Source organism: Macroventuria anomochaeta (genome assembly GCF_010093625.1).
Source record: "Macroventuria anomochaeta strain CBS 525.71 unplaced genomic scaffold BU25scaffold_4, whole genome shotgun sequence".
Lineage (NCBI taxonomy): Eukaryota > Fungi > Ascomycota > Dothideomycetes > Pleosporales > Didymellaceae > Macroventuria > Macroventuria anomochaeta.
In genome coordinates, this window is record NW_022985365.1 from 1,113,318 (window position 1) to 1,128,829 (window position 15,512).

General features: G+C 54.7%; 6 protein-coding genes across 6 annotated transcripts; 4 read left to right on the plus strand and 2 right to left on the minus strand.

The window, feature by feature from the left end:
- Positions 1 to 179: 179 nt before the first annotated feature.
- On the plus strand, positions 180 to 2,226 carry BU25DRAFT_196323 (FAD/NAD(P)-binding domain-containing protein). The gene is made up of 4 exons (XM_033701049.1): positions 180 to 414; positions 462 to 495; positions 547 to 1,736; positions 1,801 to 2,226. Exons 1-4 carry the CDS (start codon positions 267 to 269, stop codon positions 2,079 to 2,081), a joined length of 1,653 nt encoding a protein of 550 aa, XP_033565949.1. The 5' UTR covers positions 180 to 266; the 3' UTR covers positions 2,082 to 2,226.
- A 678-nt stretch (positions 2,227 to 2,904) lies between these two features.
- On the minus strand, positions 2,905 to 3,528 carry BU25DRAFT_455184 (uncharacterized protein; the record flags this gene model as incomplete). Its single annotated transcript, XM_033709929.1, has 2 exons — positions 2,905 to 3,007; positions 3,062 to 3,528. 2 exons carry the CDS (start codon positions 3,526 to 3,528, stop codon positions 2,905 to 2,907), a joined length of 570 nt encoding a protein of 189 aa, XP_033565950.1.
- Positions 3,529 to 3,823: 295 nt separating this feature from the next.
- Positions 3,824 to 5,592, plus strand: BU25DRAFT_428625 (imidazole glycerol phosphate synthase HisHF; the record flags this gene model as incomplete). The annotated part of the gene is made up of 3 exons (XM_033708516.1): positions 3,824 to 3,946; positions 4,012 to 5,448; positions 5,503 to 5,592. 3 exons carry the CDS (start codon positions 3,824 to 3,826, stop codon positions 5,590 to 5,592), a joined length of 1,650 nt encoding a protein of 549 aa, XP_033565951.1.
- A 154-nt stretch (positions 5,593 to 5,746) lies between these two features.
- BU25DRAFT_437451 (dimethyladenosine transferase) lies at positions 5,747 to 6,892 on the minus strand (the record flags this gene model as incomplete). The annotated part of the gene is made up of 1 exon (XM_033709006.1): positions 5,747 to 6,892. The coding sequence occupies one exon, from the start codon at positions 6,890 to 6,892 to the stop codon at positions 5,747 to 5,749; it is 1,146 nt and encodes a 381-aa protein (XP_033565952.1).
- Positions 6,893 to 7,595: 703 nt separating this feature from the next.
- Positions 7,596 to 9,314, plus strand: BU25DRAFT_455187 (AP endonuclease; the record flags this gene model as incomplete). The annotated part of the gene is made up of 3 exons (XM_033709930.1): positions 7,596 to 8,049; positions 8,132 to 8,168; positions 8,225 to 9,314. The coding sequence occupies 3 exons, from the start codon at positions 7,596 to 7,598 to the stop codon at positions 9,312 to 9,314; spliced, it is 1,581 nt and encodes a 526-aa protein (XP_033565953.1).
- A 3,370-nt stretch (positions 9,315 to 12,684) lies between these two features.
- Positions 12,685 to 15,512, plus strand: BU25DRAFT_360374 (uncharacterized protein). The gene is made up of 6 exons (XM_033703667.1): positions 12,685 to 13,130; positions 13,180 to 13,222; positions 13,284 to 13,433; positions 13,491 to 13,990; positions 14,042 to 14,179; positions 14,270 to 15,512. The coding sequence occupies exons 1-6, from the start codon at positions 13,113 to 13,115 to the stop codon at positions 15,221 to 15,223; spliced, it is 1,803 nt and encodes a 600-aa protein (XP_033565954.1). The 5' UTR covers positions 12,685 to 13,112; the 3' UTR covers positions 15,224 to 15,512.

Sequence of the window (15,512 nt, forward strand, 5' to 3'; positions counted from 1 at the left end):
CGGGACATCAAGGCCAATGTCACACGATATACTTCAAGGCTGTAGAGAAACAGAGGACCACTTATGATCACCTTCCCGACTACCACGCCTAGCTGTGCTCGGCACTGTGAGAGTCGAGCGCCACTCCATACTACTCATGAATCGCCTGGAGCTACTCGTGGGTGCATTTGCGCCAGAGGTACATAAGTGTTTCTCTGACCCAGCTCTACACATCGATCTGACTGTGAGGCTGAAACCAGTATAATACACCTATACCCACTGACAACATGCCCGCATCCAACCAAACGAACGGAACGTCAAAAAATGATGAGCTCCAACAGTACGATGTTATAGTTGTAGGAGCAGGATTCTCTGGGATCAGCACGTTGCATCGCTTGAGGAAGGAGGGACTGAAAGCCCATATCTTTGAGTCTGGTTTGTTGACCCCTCCTACCCATGAACTTCCTTACTCACCAGAGTAGCTTCTGGCTTTGGTGGTGTGTGGCACTGGAACAGGTAGGTGAATATAGAATGCTGGTTTACGGTAAAGTGCTAACAACTTCGAAGGTATCCAGGCGCACGCGTTGACTCGGAGACGCCCTTCTACCAGCTCAACATCCCGGAAGTATACAAGACCTGGAGCTTCTCGCGACGTTTTCCCGATCATATAGAGCTGCGCGACTACTTTACACATATCGACCGAACGCTCAACCTGCGGAAAGATGTATCATTCAATTCGAAAGTGAACAACTGTACCTGGGACAAAGAGGCCTCACAGTGGACCGTCACAACCGAGAACGGAGCGAAAGCCAAAGCGCAGTTCCTGATCATGGCAACCGGTCTCCTCCACAAACCGCACTTGCCATCCTGGGAGGCTCAGCAGACATTTAAAGGCCCCATCTACCACTCTTGCGACTGGCCCAGGAACTCGAATCTCACGGGAAAGAAAGTAGCGGTGATCGGCGCTGGAGCAACTGCCGTCCAAATCGTCCAAGAGCTCGGTAAACAGGCTTCTCAGCTCGTTAACTTCGTCCGTCGCCCCTCGTACTGCCTCCCTATGGGCCAGCGTACCTGGACCGAAGAAGAACAACGTGCCTGGAAAGCCTTCTACCCCTCGCTCTTCAAGACCGGACGAGAGAGTTTCGCAGGCTTTCCAATCGAGCGCCCCTACGGGAAGACGAGAGTGCAAGACGTCAGCCCCGACGAGCGCGAGAAACACTACGAAACGATCTGGGCGAGTGGAGCCTTCCACTTCACGATGCTGAACTACAGCAACGTGGCGTTTGACAAGGGAGCTAACAGAATCGTATACGAGTTCTGGAAGAAAAAGGTCAGAGAACGCTTGACGGATCCGAAGAAGCAGGCGCTCATGTGTCCCGAAGAGCCACCCTACTTCTTCGGCACGAAACGCACACCACTCGAACACGATTACTATGACGTGCTCAATCAGTCGAACGTCGAAGTCGTCGATCTGAACACGCATCCCATTGCCGCCTTCACGGAACGGGGTCTGCGCCTTGAAGGCGAGGAAGGCGAGAGGGAGTTCGATGCGGTTGTGTGTGCGACTGGATTCGATTCATTCACAGGGAGTCTGTGTAACATGGGGCTGACGAACAAAGACGGTGTGGACATCAGAGATGTGTGGAAGGAAGGGGTGAGGACGTATATGGGTATCGTGATGAATGGGTTCCCGAATGCTTTTATGGTGTACTCTCCGCAGGCGCCTACTGCGTTTTCCAATGGGCCGACAATCATCGGTGAGTCCTTCCTCCGTTGCTACGGCGGTAGTGTGGCCCGCAGGTAGTCGCTAATGTGAGGTAGAATGCCAATCCGACCTCATCGTCGAGACCATCGCCTCGTTGCGAAGAGAAGGCAAGGCGAGCATCGAAGCAACTAAAGAGGCCGAAGATGAGTGGAAGAAGAACATGAACACGATGGTCGAACATACACTTTTCCCGTACACGAACAGCTGGTGGAACACCTCCAATATCCCGGGCAAGAAAGCAGAGAACCAGTCGTACATTCTAGGCATTCACATGTATGAGAAGGAGTGTCGTGAGAGACTCGGTAGGTGGCAGGGGTTTGAGGTTGCTGCTGCGTAAGCGGTGCGGAGAGATATGGTAGCCTGGAGGTATCCAAGGTACTCTGCTACCAAGGTCGACTCGGAAGCGACGGTGTTTTGAATGGTAGCGACGATGCACAAATCCACGGTTCCAAACTTCGAATCTCGAAAGGTGAAGGCTTACCACGTGTTTGCGTTCTTGACTCGACCACGTCACGAAATGACCATCCACATTGACACAACAGCAAACTTACCTGACATGGCCACCACACTTGTTGTGCGCACCGTACCACTACGCATCCCTCGCTCAGAAGCGAACGCCGCGCTCAATGCGAGCAACACGCTACTCAATCTGCGCCTGCATACTCACGTACGACGAACCCCTTCTGATACACGCCGAAGGATCGAAGTTCAAACCCTACCACTACGAGTGCAACCTAGGCCCACCAGACAAGAGGAGCGTGCGCGCCAACCAACCAGCATTCGCCTGGCGACACATGCACTCTGAGACACCCGGCTGGACTATCGATGCAACACGATCCAACTCGGTCCACAGGCGTGTCCTCACACGGCGCTGCAGACCTGCATGATATTCCTCGATGCCGCACCAGCCAACATCCGGGACGGGATAACAAGAGTCACTCTCGTCGAGGCTACTCCGGACGGCGCACTGCCCGAAGCTCCCGAGAGAGGGGGTGAGGCTGTGGCGGGAATAAAAATACATGAGGAGGGTTGTGGAAGAGAGGGCGATGAGGTGGAGAGATGTTGGATTGGATATCTTGAAACTTTTGACCAAACGCCTCTTGATGCTGTGGAGCCCGTGAACGCCGTGTGATGCAATGTGCGCGTATCAGCTCCATGCTTTACAAAGCCTCGAGCTCGAAGTCGTCCAGCTTGTCGCGGTACTTCATGATGTTGCGCTTGATCTTGGACGAGTCGACCCAAGTGACAAAGTCCTCCATGTTCCTGCGAATGATCAGCCACTGTACACCCACCCCTCGCCACGGGAGAAACACTCACCTTGTCACCAAGTACGCCGGATCCGTGATGACGGTAGTCCCAACCCGGACGTGCCCCTGCTCAATCATCTTGATCGCACTCGTCAGATGCTCGCTCATCCTCAACCTCGTCATGACCACCGGCAGCCTCCTCCTCGCAAACGCGCTGACCGTAACCTTGTGCTCGACGTCGCTCAGCTTGCCGCGCCCGCCTCCTCCCGTGCCCAAAACGCCCATGTCGAACAGCTTCTCGAGCAGCAAGTCTTCCTGTTTCCGGCGGAAAGGATCGGCAGGGTCGAGATTCGCGATGCGGTGTGCGAGCTGGCGCAGGGAGCCGCAGAGCTGGTTGTACTTCCGGTAGTCGTCGCGGCCTTGGATGGCGTAGCGGCGCATTACGAGGGTCTCGCGGTGGTCGTTGTCGGACTTGTAGGTGTTGAAGTCGACCTTGCGCAGGAGCTTCTGCTCGTGGTGCTTGAGTTTGCGCGTCATCCTGGCGGGGTTGTGGGTGGTTGGGGGGGGGGGGGGGGGGGGGGGGGGGGGGGGGGGGGGGTGATTTGGGAGCTGGAGGGTTGCGAGCACCGCGGACGTGGAGGATCAAAAAGTTGAAGCTGCGATGCGCGCGCTAGTGCTAGCGCAGCCGTCGTTGCCCCTCCGCGACCGCCGCGGGGTCTGCGGCGCGAAAGTTTTAGAGTCAAGGCGGAAAGCTTTGAGTCAAGGCTGTGATCGATGTCCTGCCCGACTGGCCCTTCCACTCTCTTGCCATTCGCACTGTACACTGCACGCCATGCCGACCGTCCACCTCCTCGACTACGTCGCCGGCAATGTCCGCTCGCTCGTCAATGCCATTGAGAAGGTTGGCTACACCGTCGAGTGGGTGAGGTCGCCCGCCGACGTGCCCGCCGCAGAGGTACGACACCGCTTGTAGCCGCGCACCAGGCCGATTGACACGCGCTGATGCACATGGCGCCCTAGAAACTCATCATTCCCGGTGTCGGCCACTTCGGCCACTGCCTCAGCCAACTCGAGAAAGCCGGGTACGTCGAGCCGATCCGTGCACACATCAAGGCCGGCAAGCCGTTCATGGGGATATGTGTCGGCCTGCAGGCGCTGTTCGAGGGCTCGGAAGAGGACGCGGAAGTCAAGGGCCTCGGCATCATTCCAGCCAGACTGCGCAAGTTCAACGACGCAGACAAGAGCGTGCCGCACATTGGCTGGAACAGCGCGAACACGTCGCGGACCGCCGGAGCGAATGACGAATCGCTCTTCGGACTGCGGCCGACGTCCAAGTACTACTACGTCCACTCATACGCCGCGCCGTACGAGGAGGGCAGGCTCGAGAAGGATGGCTGGCAGGTCGCGACGGCGCGCTACGGCAATGAGGAGTTCATCGGCGCAGTGGCCAAGGACAACATCATGGCGACGCAGTTCCACCCCGAGAAGAGCGGTGCTGCTGGTCTGCGCGTCATCAAGGCGTTCTTGGAGGGGAAAAGGTCACAGAAGCTGGGTGAGCAGCCGTCCGCAGCTGAGTGCAAGGAGGGCCTCACACGGCGGGTCATCGCATGTCTCGACGTGCGGACAAACGACCAGGGTGATCTGGTAGTCACAAAGGGCGATCAGTACGACGTCCGGGAAAAGGACGGCACTGCTGGAGTGCGCAACCTGGGCAAGCCAGTCGACATGGCGAAGAAGTACTACGAGCAGGGCGCCGACGAGGTTACCTTCCTCAACATCACCTCCTTCCGCAACTGCCCCGTCGCCGACACGCCCATGCTCGAGATCCTGCGCCGAGCCAGCGAGACTGTCTTTGTCCCGCTGACAATAGGCGGCGGCATCCGCGACACCGTCGACACTGACGGAACCAGAATCTCCGCCCTCGACATCGCAACCATGTACTTCAAGTCCGGCGCGGACAAAGTCAGCATCGGCTCCGACGCCGTCACAGCCGCAGAGGAGTACTACGCCCGCGGCAAGAAGCTCGCAGGCAACACAGCCATCGAGACCATCTCCTCCGCGTACGGAAACCAGGCCGTCGTCATCAGCGTCGATCCCAAGCGTGTATACGTCTCCTCGCCCGATGCGACACAGCACCACTCCATCAAGACGGCCACACCGGGCCCCAGCGGCGAGCAGTACTGCTGGTACCAGTGCACCATCAAGGGCGGACGCGAGGGCCGCGACTTCGACGTCCGGCAACTTGTGCAGGCGGTGGAAGCCATGGGCGCAGGAGAGATTCTGCTGAACTGCATCGACAAAGACGGAAGCAACAGCGGTTTCGACCTCGAGCTTATCAACGACGTGAAGGATGCGGTTACCATTCCGGTTATTGCGAGTAGTGGTGCCGGAAATCCGGGACACTTTGATGAGGTGTTTGCGAAGACGAGGACTGACGCTGCGCTGGGCGCTGGGATGGTAAGCTGGAAACCCCCGCTGCTTGCGAGCAAGAAACAACGCTAACAAACGCAGTTTCACCGCGGCGAGTACACTGTCAAGGATGTGAAGGACCACCTGCAAGAGAAGGGCCAGGTCGTGCGACCATTTGAGGCAGACGTATAGAGGAGTGTTTTTGAAGACATGGATTTAGACAGGCCGTATACATCCACCTCGTACAACGCCATGCTTTTCGGTATACCCCAACGCCAGAATGCCCATGCATGCTCATCATAAAGAACGCCTTGCAAATGCTCTTCCCCTCTTCGCTCGGCTCCGTCTAGCTGAAGTGGATACCCTCCTGATTGAAAGCGTACAGCAGCTTCAAGAAATCTCCCTCCTCACACAGCCTTGGTCGCTTGTCCGCAAGCTGCGTCTCATCCTCAAGAACCTTGCGCACCTTCTCACGCACCAGCTCGCTGACTCGCCCCTTCTTCTTGCGGTGCACACCCCTCTCGTGCTTCTTCCGCGACTCGGCTTGCAGCTGCTTGAAGAAGTCGGGCAGCTCGTCATCCGGATCGTCGGGGTCAGAGAACCCCTTGAATTCGTCGTCGTCGACATCCATGGTCTCTGGCTCGGCAGCCATCTCGTCGGCATCGAGCGGCGTATCGTCCATCTCAATGTCGTTCTGCGCGCAGAAGAGACGGTAGTTCTGCGTGAGCAGCTCCAGGACGGCGGACGTGCCCAGGAATGCAGCGCGTAGTGTGCGGTTCTTGCGCACGAATGCGATGCGGAGCAGACCGTCCCACTCCTCGTACGCAATCTGGGGGCGCGGGTTCTTCGGCTCGATGCGCACGACGTTGGACTCGACGAGCGGCGGGGGGTTGAAGTTGTTGCGCCCGACTTTCATGATGTGCGAGACTTTGGACCACATCTGCACATTCACCGACAGCCGGGAGTACAGTTTCTCGCCCGGCTTGGCAAACAGACGCATGGCGAATTCGCGCTGGAACATGAGTATGCAGCTCCGCGGTGGGTTGGGCAAGCTGAGGAGCTTGAAGACGAGGGGCGAAGAAATTTGGTAGGGTGTGTTGGATATGCAGACGTCGAAGCGAGGAAGTTCGGTCTTGATCACATCGCCGAGCATGACTTTCAGTCGTTTCCCCTCTGGTGTGCCTTGTACACGTTTTGTCAATTCGGCGGCCATTCGAGGATCCATTTCTACGGCTGTCACGGCCTTCGCGGCCTTGAGGATCAGGACTGTCAAGTTTCCTGTTCCGGGACCGACTTCGAGAACGTGGTCTGATTGTTTCAAATGCGCTTTTTGTACGATTGCGGCTGCGACACCGGGGTTCTTCAGTAAATGTTGGCCGAGGTCCTTGTCCATCTTGAAGATCGAATGTGCGGCGGCTTGTTTGGCAGAAGGCTTAGAGTAGGGCGTGCTATCGCCGGCGCCTGAGGCGCGCTTTCGCTTGTCTTTCGGCATCGTGGAGGTATCCGCGGTCGTGTGAGTCGGCAGGCGATTGGGGCGTCGGCGTCGGGCGTGGTGTTGGTGGGGATGGGGATGATTTTTGGTGTTTTCGCTATCGATAAGAACCCATTCAAGGGTTCGGTCGCGGGGAGACCGCACGTGCTTTCGCGATGCTCCACGCGTGATGTTTTTGGCTGAGTCGCGAACCGATTCTACATCAAATTCAAAGGGAGAAGTAGAGATTTTTCATCGTATGAAGCCTTTCCAGTCGCGGAATCATGCACTGTTGAAGTTTTCTTCGGCGTATCGCTCTTTACTTCCTTCTGCGCACCTTCCCGCTCCTGGATCGTCTTCCTCATTTCGAGTACGCGCCGAGCTCCATTCATTTAACTGTCGCGACTACCACGGCTCTCGTACCATACCGACTGGAGCCCTCCAATTGCGAGAACAAAAATCTGGACCTTTGGCGACTTCATTGACGCCCGGTTTGCATCGATTGCAAGCTTCGTTGATACCCACTTTGTCCGTCACCTCGCGCCGCTCTCACCTTCACCGAATCGTGGCCTCGGGAGGCCTTCAGGAGCCACGTGCCCATCTAATTCGCCCACCAGCTGCCCCTTACTACCTTCGATCCCCGAACCTCATTGCAACAGCTTTCTTACACACCTCTGCGCCGCCGCCGACGACTACACAAGCATACCAACCACGCACAAGCACAATGGCAAAGAGAATCGCCGAAGATTCCGGCTCTTCGCTGTCTCCAGCACCTGAGGACCTCCTGGCTCCAGTGGAGACTGGAGTGACTGCCACGGCCACGACGAACGGCAAGAAGCGGAAAGCCGAGACTACCGTCAAGACCACGGTCAAGACCACGGTCAAGACCACAAAGCGCACCAAGCAAGCTTCAGCAGACGAGGCCCAAGGGGAGGAAGAGGCCATAGAGGCTGCCGAGACACCTCGCAAGAAACGTGCGACTGCCGAGAAGGTGAAGCACGAAGAAGATGAAGACGACAAAGACGGAGGCGCAAACGGCCAGACAGCAACTATCGTCGAGAAGACAGTCAAGAAGAAAGTCACCCGCGCAAAGAAGAGCAAAGAGCCAGTGCCGGCACTCGAAGAGCGCACTGCCGACACTAAGCTACGCATCGGCGCTCACGTCAGTGTCGCTGGAGGTTAGTTACACCCACTCCCCACTCCCAAAGTACTAGAAGATGAAGAACACAGACTAACGCGGCCCGGCCGATCGTAAATTAGGTGTGCATAATGCCATCCCCAACCTCTTGCACATTGGGTATGTACCACCGACTACCCCCTGGGCTGCCTCAAGCGCTGGGCTAACACCAACAGTGCCAACGCATTCGCCATGTTCATGAAGAACCAACGCAAGTGGGATAACCCTGACATGGACCCGGAACACGCAACCCTCTTCATCAACGGCTGCAAAGACCACAAGATTGAAGTGGGAGACTGCTGCCTTCCTCATGGGTCCTATCTCGTCAATCTCGCCCATCCCGATGCTGAGCGCAAGAAGCAAGCCTACGACTGCTTCCAAAACGACCTCGTGCGCTGCAACAAACTCGGCATCAGACTCTACAACTTCCACCCCGGCAACGCCAATGCTACAACGCGGGAGGAAGGCATTACGTTGATTGCAGAGAACTTGAACCGCGCGCATGCAGATCCCGAAACAGGGTCTGTCATCACCGTCCTCGAAACTATGGCCTCGCTCGGTAACACCATCGGCGGCACCTTCGAAGACATCGCAGCCATCATCTCGCACGTTGAGAAGAAAGACCGCGTAGGTGTCTGCCTGGATACATGCCACGTCTTCGCCGCCGGCTACGACCTGCGCACGCCAGAGACCTACGCCGAAGTGATGGAAGAGTTCGACAAGGTCATTGGACTGAAATATCTCATGGCTCTCCACGTGAACGACTCCAAAGCCCCACTGGCCAGCTACCGCGACCTGCACGCGCGCATCGGCACCGGCTACTTGGGTCTCCGCGCGTTCCACAACCTCGTCAACGACGAACGCCTCCACGGCTTACCCATGGTGCTCGAGACTCCCATCGATAGCATCAACGCCAGCGGCAAGAAATTCGAGGACAAGAGCATTTGGGCGCGCGAGATCAAGATGCTGGAGCGGCTTGTGGGTATGGACGTTGAGAGCGAGGCGTTCAAAGAGTTGGAGAGGACGTTGTATGAGCAGGGAGAAGGTGAGAGGGAGAGGATTGGCGGGCAGGTTGAGAGGAAGAAGGTCAAGGATGCGAAGCCGAAGGCGGTGAGGAAGAAGAAGGGTAAAGATGATGAGGATGTTGATGGGGAGAAGGATGCGAAGCCGAGGAAGGCTGCGCCAAAGAGGAAGGCTGTTGCTAAGAAGGTGGAGAGCGAGGAGGAGGACGACGACGACGACGACGACGACGACGATGAAGAGTGAGGTAACTGTTTCAAGGAGTCGAATGCCTCCGGTCTGAGGGGTGGTCTGATGATTGTATGCTGCACTTGTATGGATCAACATGACGCCCACGCTGGAGGATGTAGATCCCTTGCTATACCCCATGAATAACCCCTTTGCTTTGATCTACACAATCAAGAGAGTCCCCGCCCAAAAGCTTCCCTCAACCAGTCTCACAACCCCTTTTCTCTTCTACGTGATCCTTGGTATCCTTTGCACTTCTTGTAAGCCTGGTCGGCAACCGTCTGCTTCATTGGATTGGGTATGCAGAATGGATTCGTAGCTTGCTACAGTGTTGTCAGTGGGTCGAAGTTGTCAGTGGGTCGAAAAGCAGGGTACAAGAGCACTTCTTTGCCTTGCTATTTGTCCCTGCAGGAATCTAGGATTGGACTTCAGCATGCTGTTTTCCTTGGCTTGGTGCATACATCGTGATGCTGAACCTTGCAGAGAAGACGGAAACCACAATGCTCCACCGTCTGAGTGTGTCTAAGATGGGAGGTGATGTGTGGTGCCGTAGCGTCTCGCGTTACTCGCAATGCCTATGTCAAGACCCACTGACTTTTTGGATCTTGAGAGGTGTTCGGTTGTCTCTGCTGACAATGAGTTGGTGGTTTAAAACACAGCAAGTTGGTTGTGGCAGAACCGGTCGCGGATCGTGCTGTTGAAGATCACTTCTGCCTTGATCTTCACTGGTCCGGTTTCAGTCTCTGTTGTGATATGGGGAGATGACTATTGCGGCGGAGCTCATGGAGTCTGCGCGTGTAGCGGATGAATGTGTGATGGTCACCGTCGCCCTTACACAAGGAGACAGTGCCAAAGGTCACCCTGGAGGTACTCTATGCATGTGGGTCAAGCTGTAAGGCACATCACCCGTGCGACGCATTCATGATGTGTTGCAGTGCAAGGCATGACGATGCCCAGATGCTGCAGAGCAAACATGGTAACGAGTACAGTTTGAGCGGGTCGGCGAGTCCGAAAGTCCAGGAGAAGTGGATATAAAGGCCCGATATGCCTGAAGACCTAAAAAGAGTATCATGATAGAGACGTTAGTTGAAGATCAGGCCATTATGAGCCAGCAAGTGCATGAACCATGCGGCCGTACGGGTGGGTCACTATGCCCTGGTGTGCACGTGCGGCGGTAAAGTAGAGTTTGACTTGACAAGTCGTTGACCAAGGTCCATACCTGTGCATTGCTAGGACTTAGGCGCCTTGCCGTATTCTCCAAAGCGAGTCAATGGTGGAAGCCTGATATGCATTTCGAACCCGACACTTGGCAAGCATGCATACTGCATGTTAATGCCGATGTCTTGTGTATGGGAGTTCTGCATTTTGAACGAATCAAGACGAAGCGCGGTCCAGGGTGGGTTCCGGTGAAAGAGCGCGGAGATCACCACGCAGCGACAGGGCGGGTGGCTTGCATGAACTTCGATGCACACTATGTAACCTTACTGGCTTAGCGAATGGCGGGGATGCAGAGCGCTGCGGAGTGTTCGAAGGACTGAAAACGGTAAGCAGCTCGTAGCGCATGTAGTGGCTGGGACAAGAAGCTTGAACTGTCAAGCTTCTGCAGGGATCGTGCACGTCCGGCCCCCTGAGTATCTGCTTTATGACCTTGTATTCGGGAAAGTCGGGAAACTACAGGCGGAAGAGAAGCCTGAGACGGCCAATTTGTAACAGAGTCGGGGTAGTAGGCCTTGATGTACTACAGGCATATCTCCGTGGGGCCAGTAGTCTGACTACCTCCAGGCTGCGGCTTCAGCTCGACTCTTGCAACGCAATATTGAGGACACAAATTGCGAAAAGAAGCCTTGTCGGTACAGCACGAGTGAGTCATTCTAATAGGTATGCTTTATACTCTTATCGACGTTGAATTTCTGAAGCGGCATTGAGGCGCACCGGGAAAGTTTAAACCTTCAATACTACTGAAGTAATGCTGAGGTAAAGTACTCTGTGGCATACTCTTCACGGCATAATGATAAGTTGGAGGTATTTGCGAAGTGCACGTGGTGACTTCGACTTTGACCTGACAGATTGTGTGGCGCAGGGCTCGTACGGTTGGCGAAGTAGTGAACGACCACGTCCTCGGGACGTCAAGTCTGCTCGGGTTTAGCTCTTCGCCTATCCATATCTATACCCCTGTCTTCATACCGTGTTTAAGTATCGCACAGACTCCCGTGCCTATACTTAGACTAGAGGACCAGGTCGGTGGTCCTATAGAGCTTGGGGACCATGTAGAGAGCATATCAGTAGGCTGTCGTACACACGCAGAGCCTGATGGTAAAAGTAAAGACTCAAACAATGAAAAGGTTCTGCTAAACAGAACTAATGTGTGTGTGTCCTGTCTAGGAAGCCGCAAGAAAAGCTGCTGCCGATCGCTCTTTGGAGCTCCTGCCTATCTCTACGGGAGATGAGGCCAAGTTCTGACATTACTCTTGACCGGAAAGTGCAACTACGCGGAATGGTCAATCGTCTCCTAGATAGTCAACGACTGGGTGTCTCCGACAAAGGTCCAGCTCCAGAATCAATATGATGGCACAGTAACCTCGACGGGCACCGGACGGTCATGCTATCAACAGTTCGCGCGCTTGCCGCCGTGAACCAACATTTGGGCCTCCAAGACGGCCTCACCAACAGTATAGTCTGGATCGCCATCTCCTGAGCGGGTCCGAGATCTCCTCGCAAGCTGACTTCGGATACACCATCTTGAGATTGTCGTGTACGCAGGTTTATTTTAGCCGCGATCGATACCCTCGACAAGTCCAGCCCTGGAGTAAGTCGATGTATCGTCTGTGCATTATTGTAGTAGCTATCGCGGGTGATATACGTCACCGCAGAAAACGGAAAGACATGAGAATGTATCTGCTGGCATACCGAGTGTCTGGTAAGCAAGCCGGCCTCGAGTAGATGGCAATCGCGGAAGTCGTAGCCATGCAGGGGCACATCGATTTGAGAGGTGCTCCGAAATATGACGAGCCGCGACAGCCGTTATGTATGTCCGGCTTCTGAACCTGAGGTCCCGAAGGCGCTCGGTTGCGGCGATGTTTCGAGGAACGAACCAGCCAATAAGATGCAAGGACGGTAAGACGGCGATTGTGATTTATGGGCGAATGAGGTCAAAGAGTGGACCAACGAAACCCGATATAGCAAGCTGCCGCGGGACGGTGCCGACGCATCACTGCAACAGGGGCAGGGCACAGGTCGAGAACATTGACGGTATCTCGAAAGGTGAGGATGCTCATGGGGCGGTTGGATATTAGCACGAGCTAGTGACGGAATGGGGCAGGTGCAAGCGATCACGTGTTGGTCTACGCGTCTGCAATTCTCTCCCTGATCACCTTGCGACGACGCTTCTCATCAGCACGCACCAATTACCTCGAGAACTGCTTAAGACTTCGCTATTCTTTCGCCTCTGCCTGTGGTGGACACTCCAGGGTTGATTCTCATCTGAGTAAATTGACGCTATCCCGTTTAAGACTCATCCTGCGAGCATGTGATCTCAGAATATCTCTGGGAATTGTGCATTCCGAACTCCAGCATCAGTTTCCAGGTGACCAGCCTTGTACGCTTTGACTCTCGAGCTAAGCTGTGTCTGCCGCTGCCAGGGTCCTGTCCGTAAGCCACGACGGGATTGGCAATCGTGCCTGGATCCACAAGCCTGGAGCGTCTCAGTGCATCAAGTCCACATATCGCAAGCTCATTAATACCACCAGCGTGTCTTTTTGTTCTTAGTTTTCACTTTTTAGCCAAGTCTCTGTTCTCGTTGTGTCTTTGGGCGGCAATATGGTGGGAGTGCCCAAGGTACGCTGGAAGAAACACCAAATCATGTCGATGCTAACCTGGCGAGTAGTCTACGGGATGTGTTATATGTAGACGAAGGAAGATCAAGTGCGGTATGTCTCGTGCTACACCAAATATTGCTATGAGTATTACGGGTTTCTGATATCTCACAAGACGAAACATGGCCGACATGCCTCAACTGTCAGAAGAACAGCAAATGCTGTCCAGGCCCTCCTGCACGACATACCTTCAAGGACCTTGGGCCTAGTCTTATCACAGGTGCAAACACTCTGCCGACCACCAAAAGCCAGTTGGTCGTACCAGGTATGTCCGGTATTCCAGCAACGACATATCGACACCTGGATGCTGACAATTGGACAGACTCAAACCTGAGATATCTTACTCAGGTACATAAGAAGGTGAATTTTGGTGGGAGCGTTGTGCACAAGTTCAGGATATCAGGTAGGGACACTTCTCACCAGAGAAAGCCTATAATTCGATCAGCTTCGACAAGCACAGCAAGCTTGAGTCCACCTCATCCGCCTTTCCTTCGACAGCCATCTCCGTCGCAACACCACGAGCTGTCTCGTGCCTTGGTCGCCACGATTAGTGCGGGCAGCGTAGGCCTTCAGATGTCTGTGTTCGGGCCATTCATCCAAGAGGTGCCTGCTAGGATAGGTCACAACCCAGCTCTTGACGCAGCAGTGGCCGTGCTCATCAACGCTCACACGTCTCTCATGTACAAGAAAACGTTGAACGACATCGTCAGCATCAATCTGTATCTACGAGCGATCAAGATGCTGCAAAGTTGTCTGGAAGACGCTCAGGAGGGTATGTCCACGAACACGCTTTGCGCTTCAGTACTCCTCGGACTTGTAGAAGTAGGTTGCACATATCGTTGTTGACCTTTCCGAAGCTGATTCGGTTGCTAGGCATTGGCAGGTCCGCGAAAGGGCAATCGTTACTTAGCTCACGTTGGCGGAGCTGGGCGACTGATGGAGCTACAAGGGCCTGGGCATTTTCATGATCCTTTCGCGAAAGACATACTACGGTTTAATAGAGGTGGGATCGTAAGTAACCACCCTTCGGCGCGGCGCCTGGCAAAGGCACAACTACAATGGATTAAGAGAAGACGCCGACCTGTAGCTAACAGTTTGTAGATTGTAGCTGCTTGTTACGAGCGGGAGCCGTGCTTTCTTGCCGCACCGGCATGGCGAGATATCGCCTTCGATAGTAGTGGACTCAGCTTCGACGAGCGACTGCACACCGACCTCCTTCGAGCCTTTGCGCAACTGCCGGATATACTGAAAGACCTGAAGGATCTAAACACATATCGGGCACCGTTCGCAGACACAGGCAGTAATAGGCGCAACGACTCCTGTATAGATCCCAATCTCGACCTCGATCTCAATATCGATTTCAGTCACAGCCCACCTGGCACCTGTCCTTCACTTGACTACTCGGTCGATAGTTTCGACAACGCCGACTTTTCTTCGGAGCTACGCAACGAGGGAATGCCCGATGGTGGAATGCCCTTTGCTTACATATCCGCCCGTGAGGATGTACTTTGCAAGGTTCAGAAACTCAGAGACTCATTCTGCGCACTGGGCGTCAACATGAACGCCAAGTTCAACAACGGCACAACAGTGGTTGAGCTACCCAGCATGGAAGAGGGCAGCCCTATCGCAACTGCTTATCACTTCAGCAGCTGGCGCGACAACGTGGGATACAACAGCTTCTGGGCTCTTTGCATCATGGTGAATGAGTACCTGATAAAGCTTCTTCCACAATCCGATCCCATCATCAGCATACTAGAGTCAGAGAATCGGTCCCTAGCGCTTGAAATCTGCAAGACGTGGGAAGAAGCGTGGTCAACGAAGCCGATCGGTGCACTACATACATCGTTCAGTTTCGTTATGGCTTATGAGTATGTTGCCCCGGATATCCAGGAATGGATCATCAGGGGCATAAACGCACTGCTGGACTACCAACACGTGGACGCTGCGGCCTTTCGATGGACAGATGATGTGGTCAGAATGATGAGCGGGAGGCTCACTGGCGACAGCCAGGACACAATCTTCTCGAATGTGAGTGCTACGAAAGAAGCGCGGTAGCCACGCTCACGACACTTTAGACCCTGGTTGGGTGTTGACGATTTTCTTAGTTGGATGCGGATGAGAAACAGGCAGATGAACACGCAGCACCCAGTACGCTAAAGAGGCCGTGGGACATTACCATTTCTTCGACATCGTGGAGTGCGGCCTACGATGAGAACGTCCTTTTGATGTCTATCACAAGAGACTTCACTTGTGCATATACCACCGTCTGGCAGCCGCCGACAGAAGATTACTTCATGCAAGATATCCCGTTATAGACTGTAACGACTTGATGTTCATACTATTG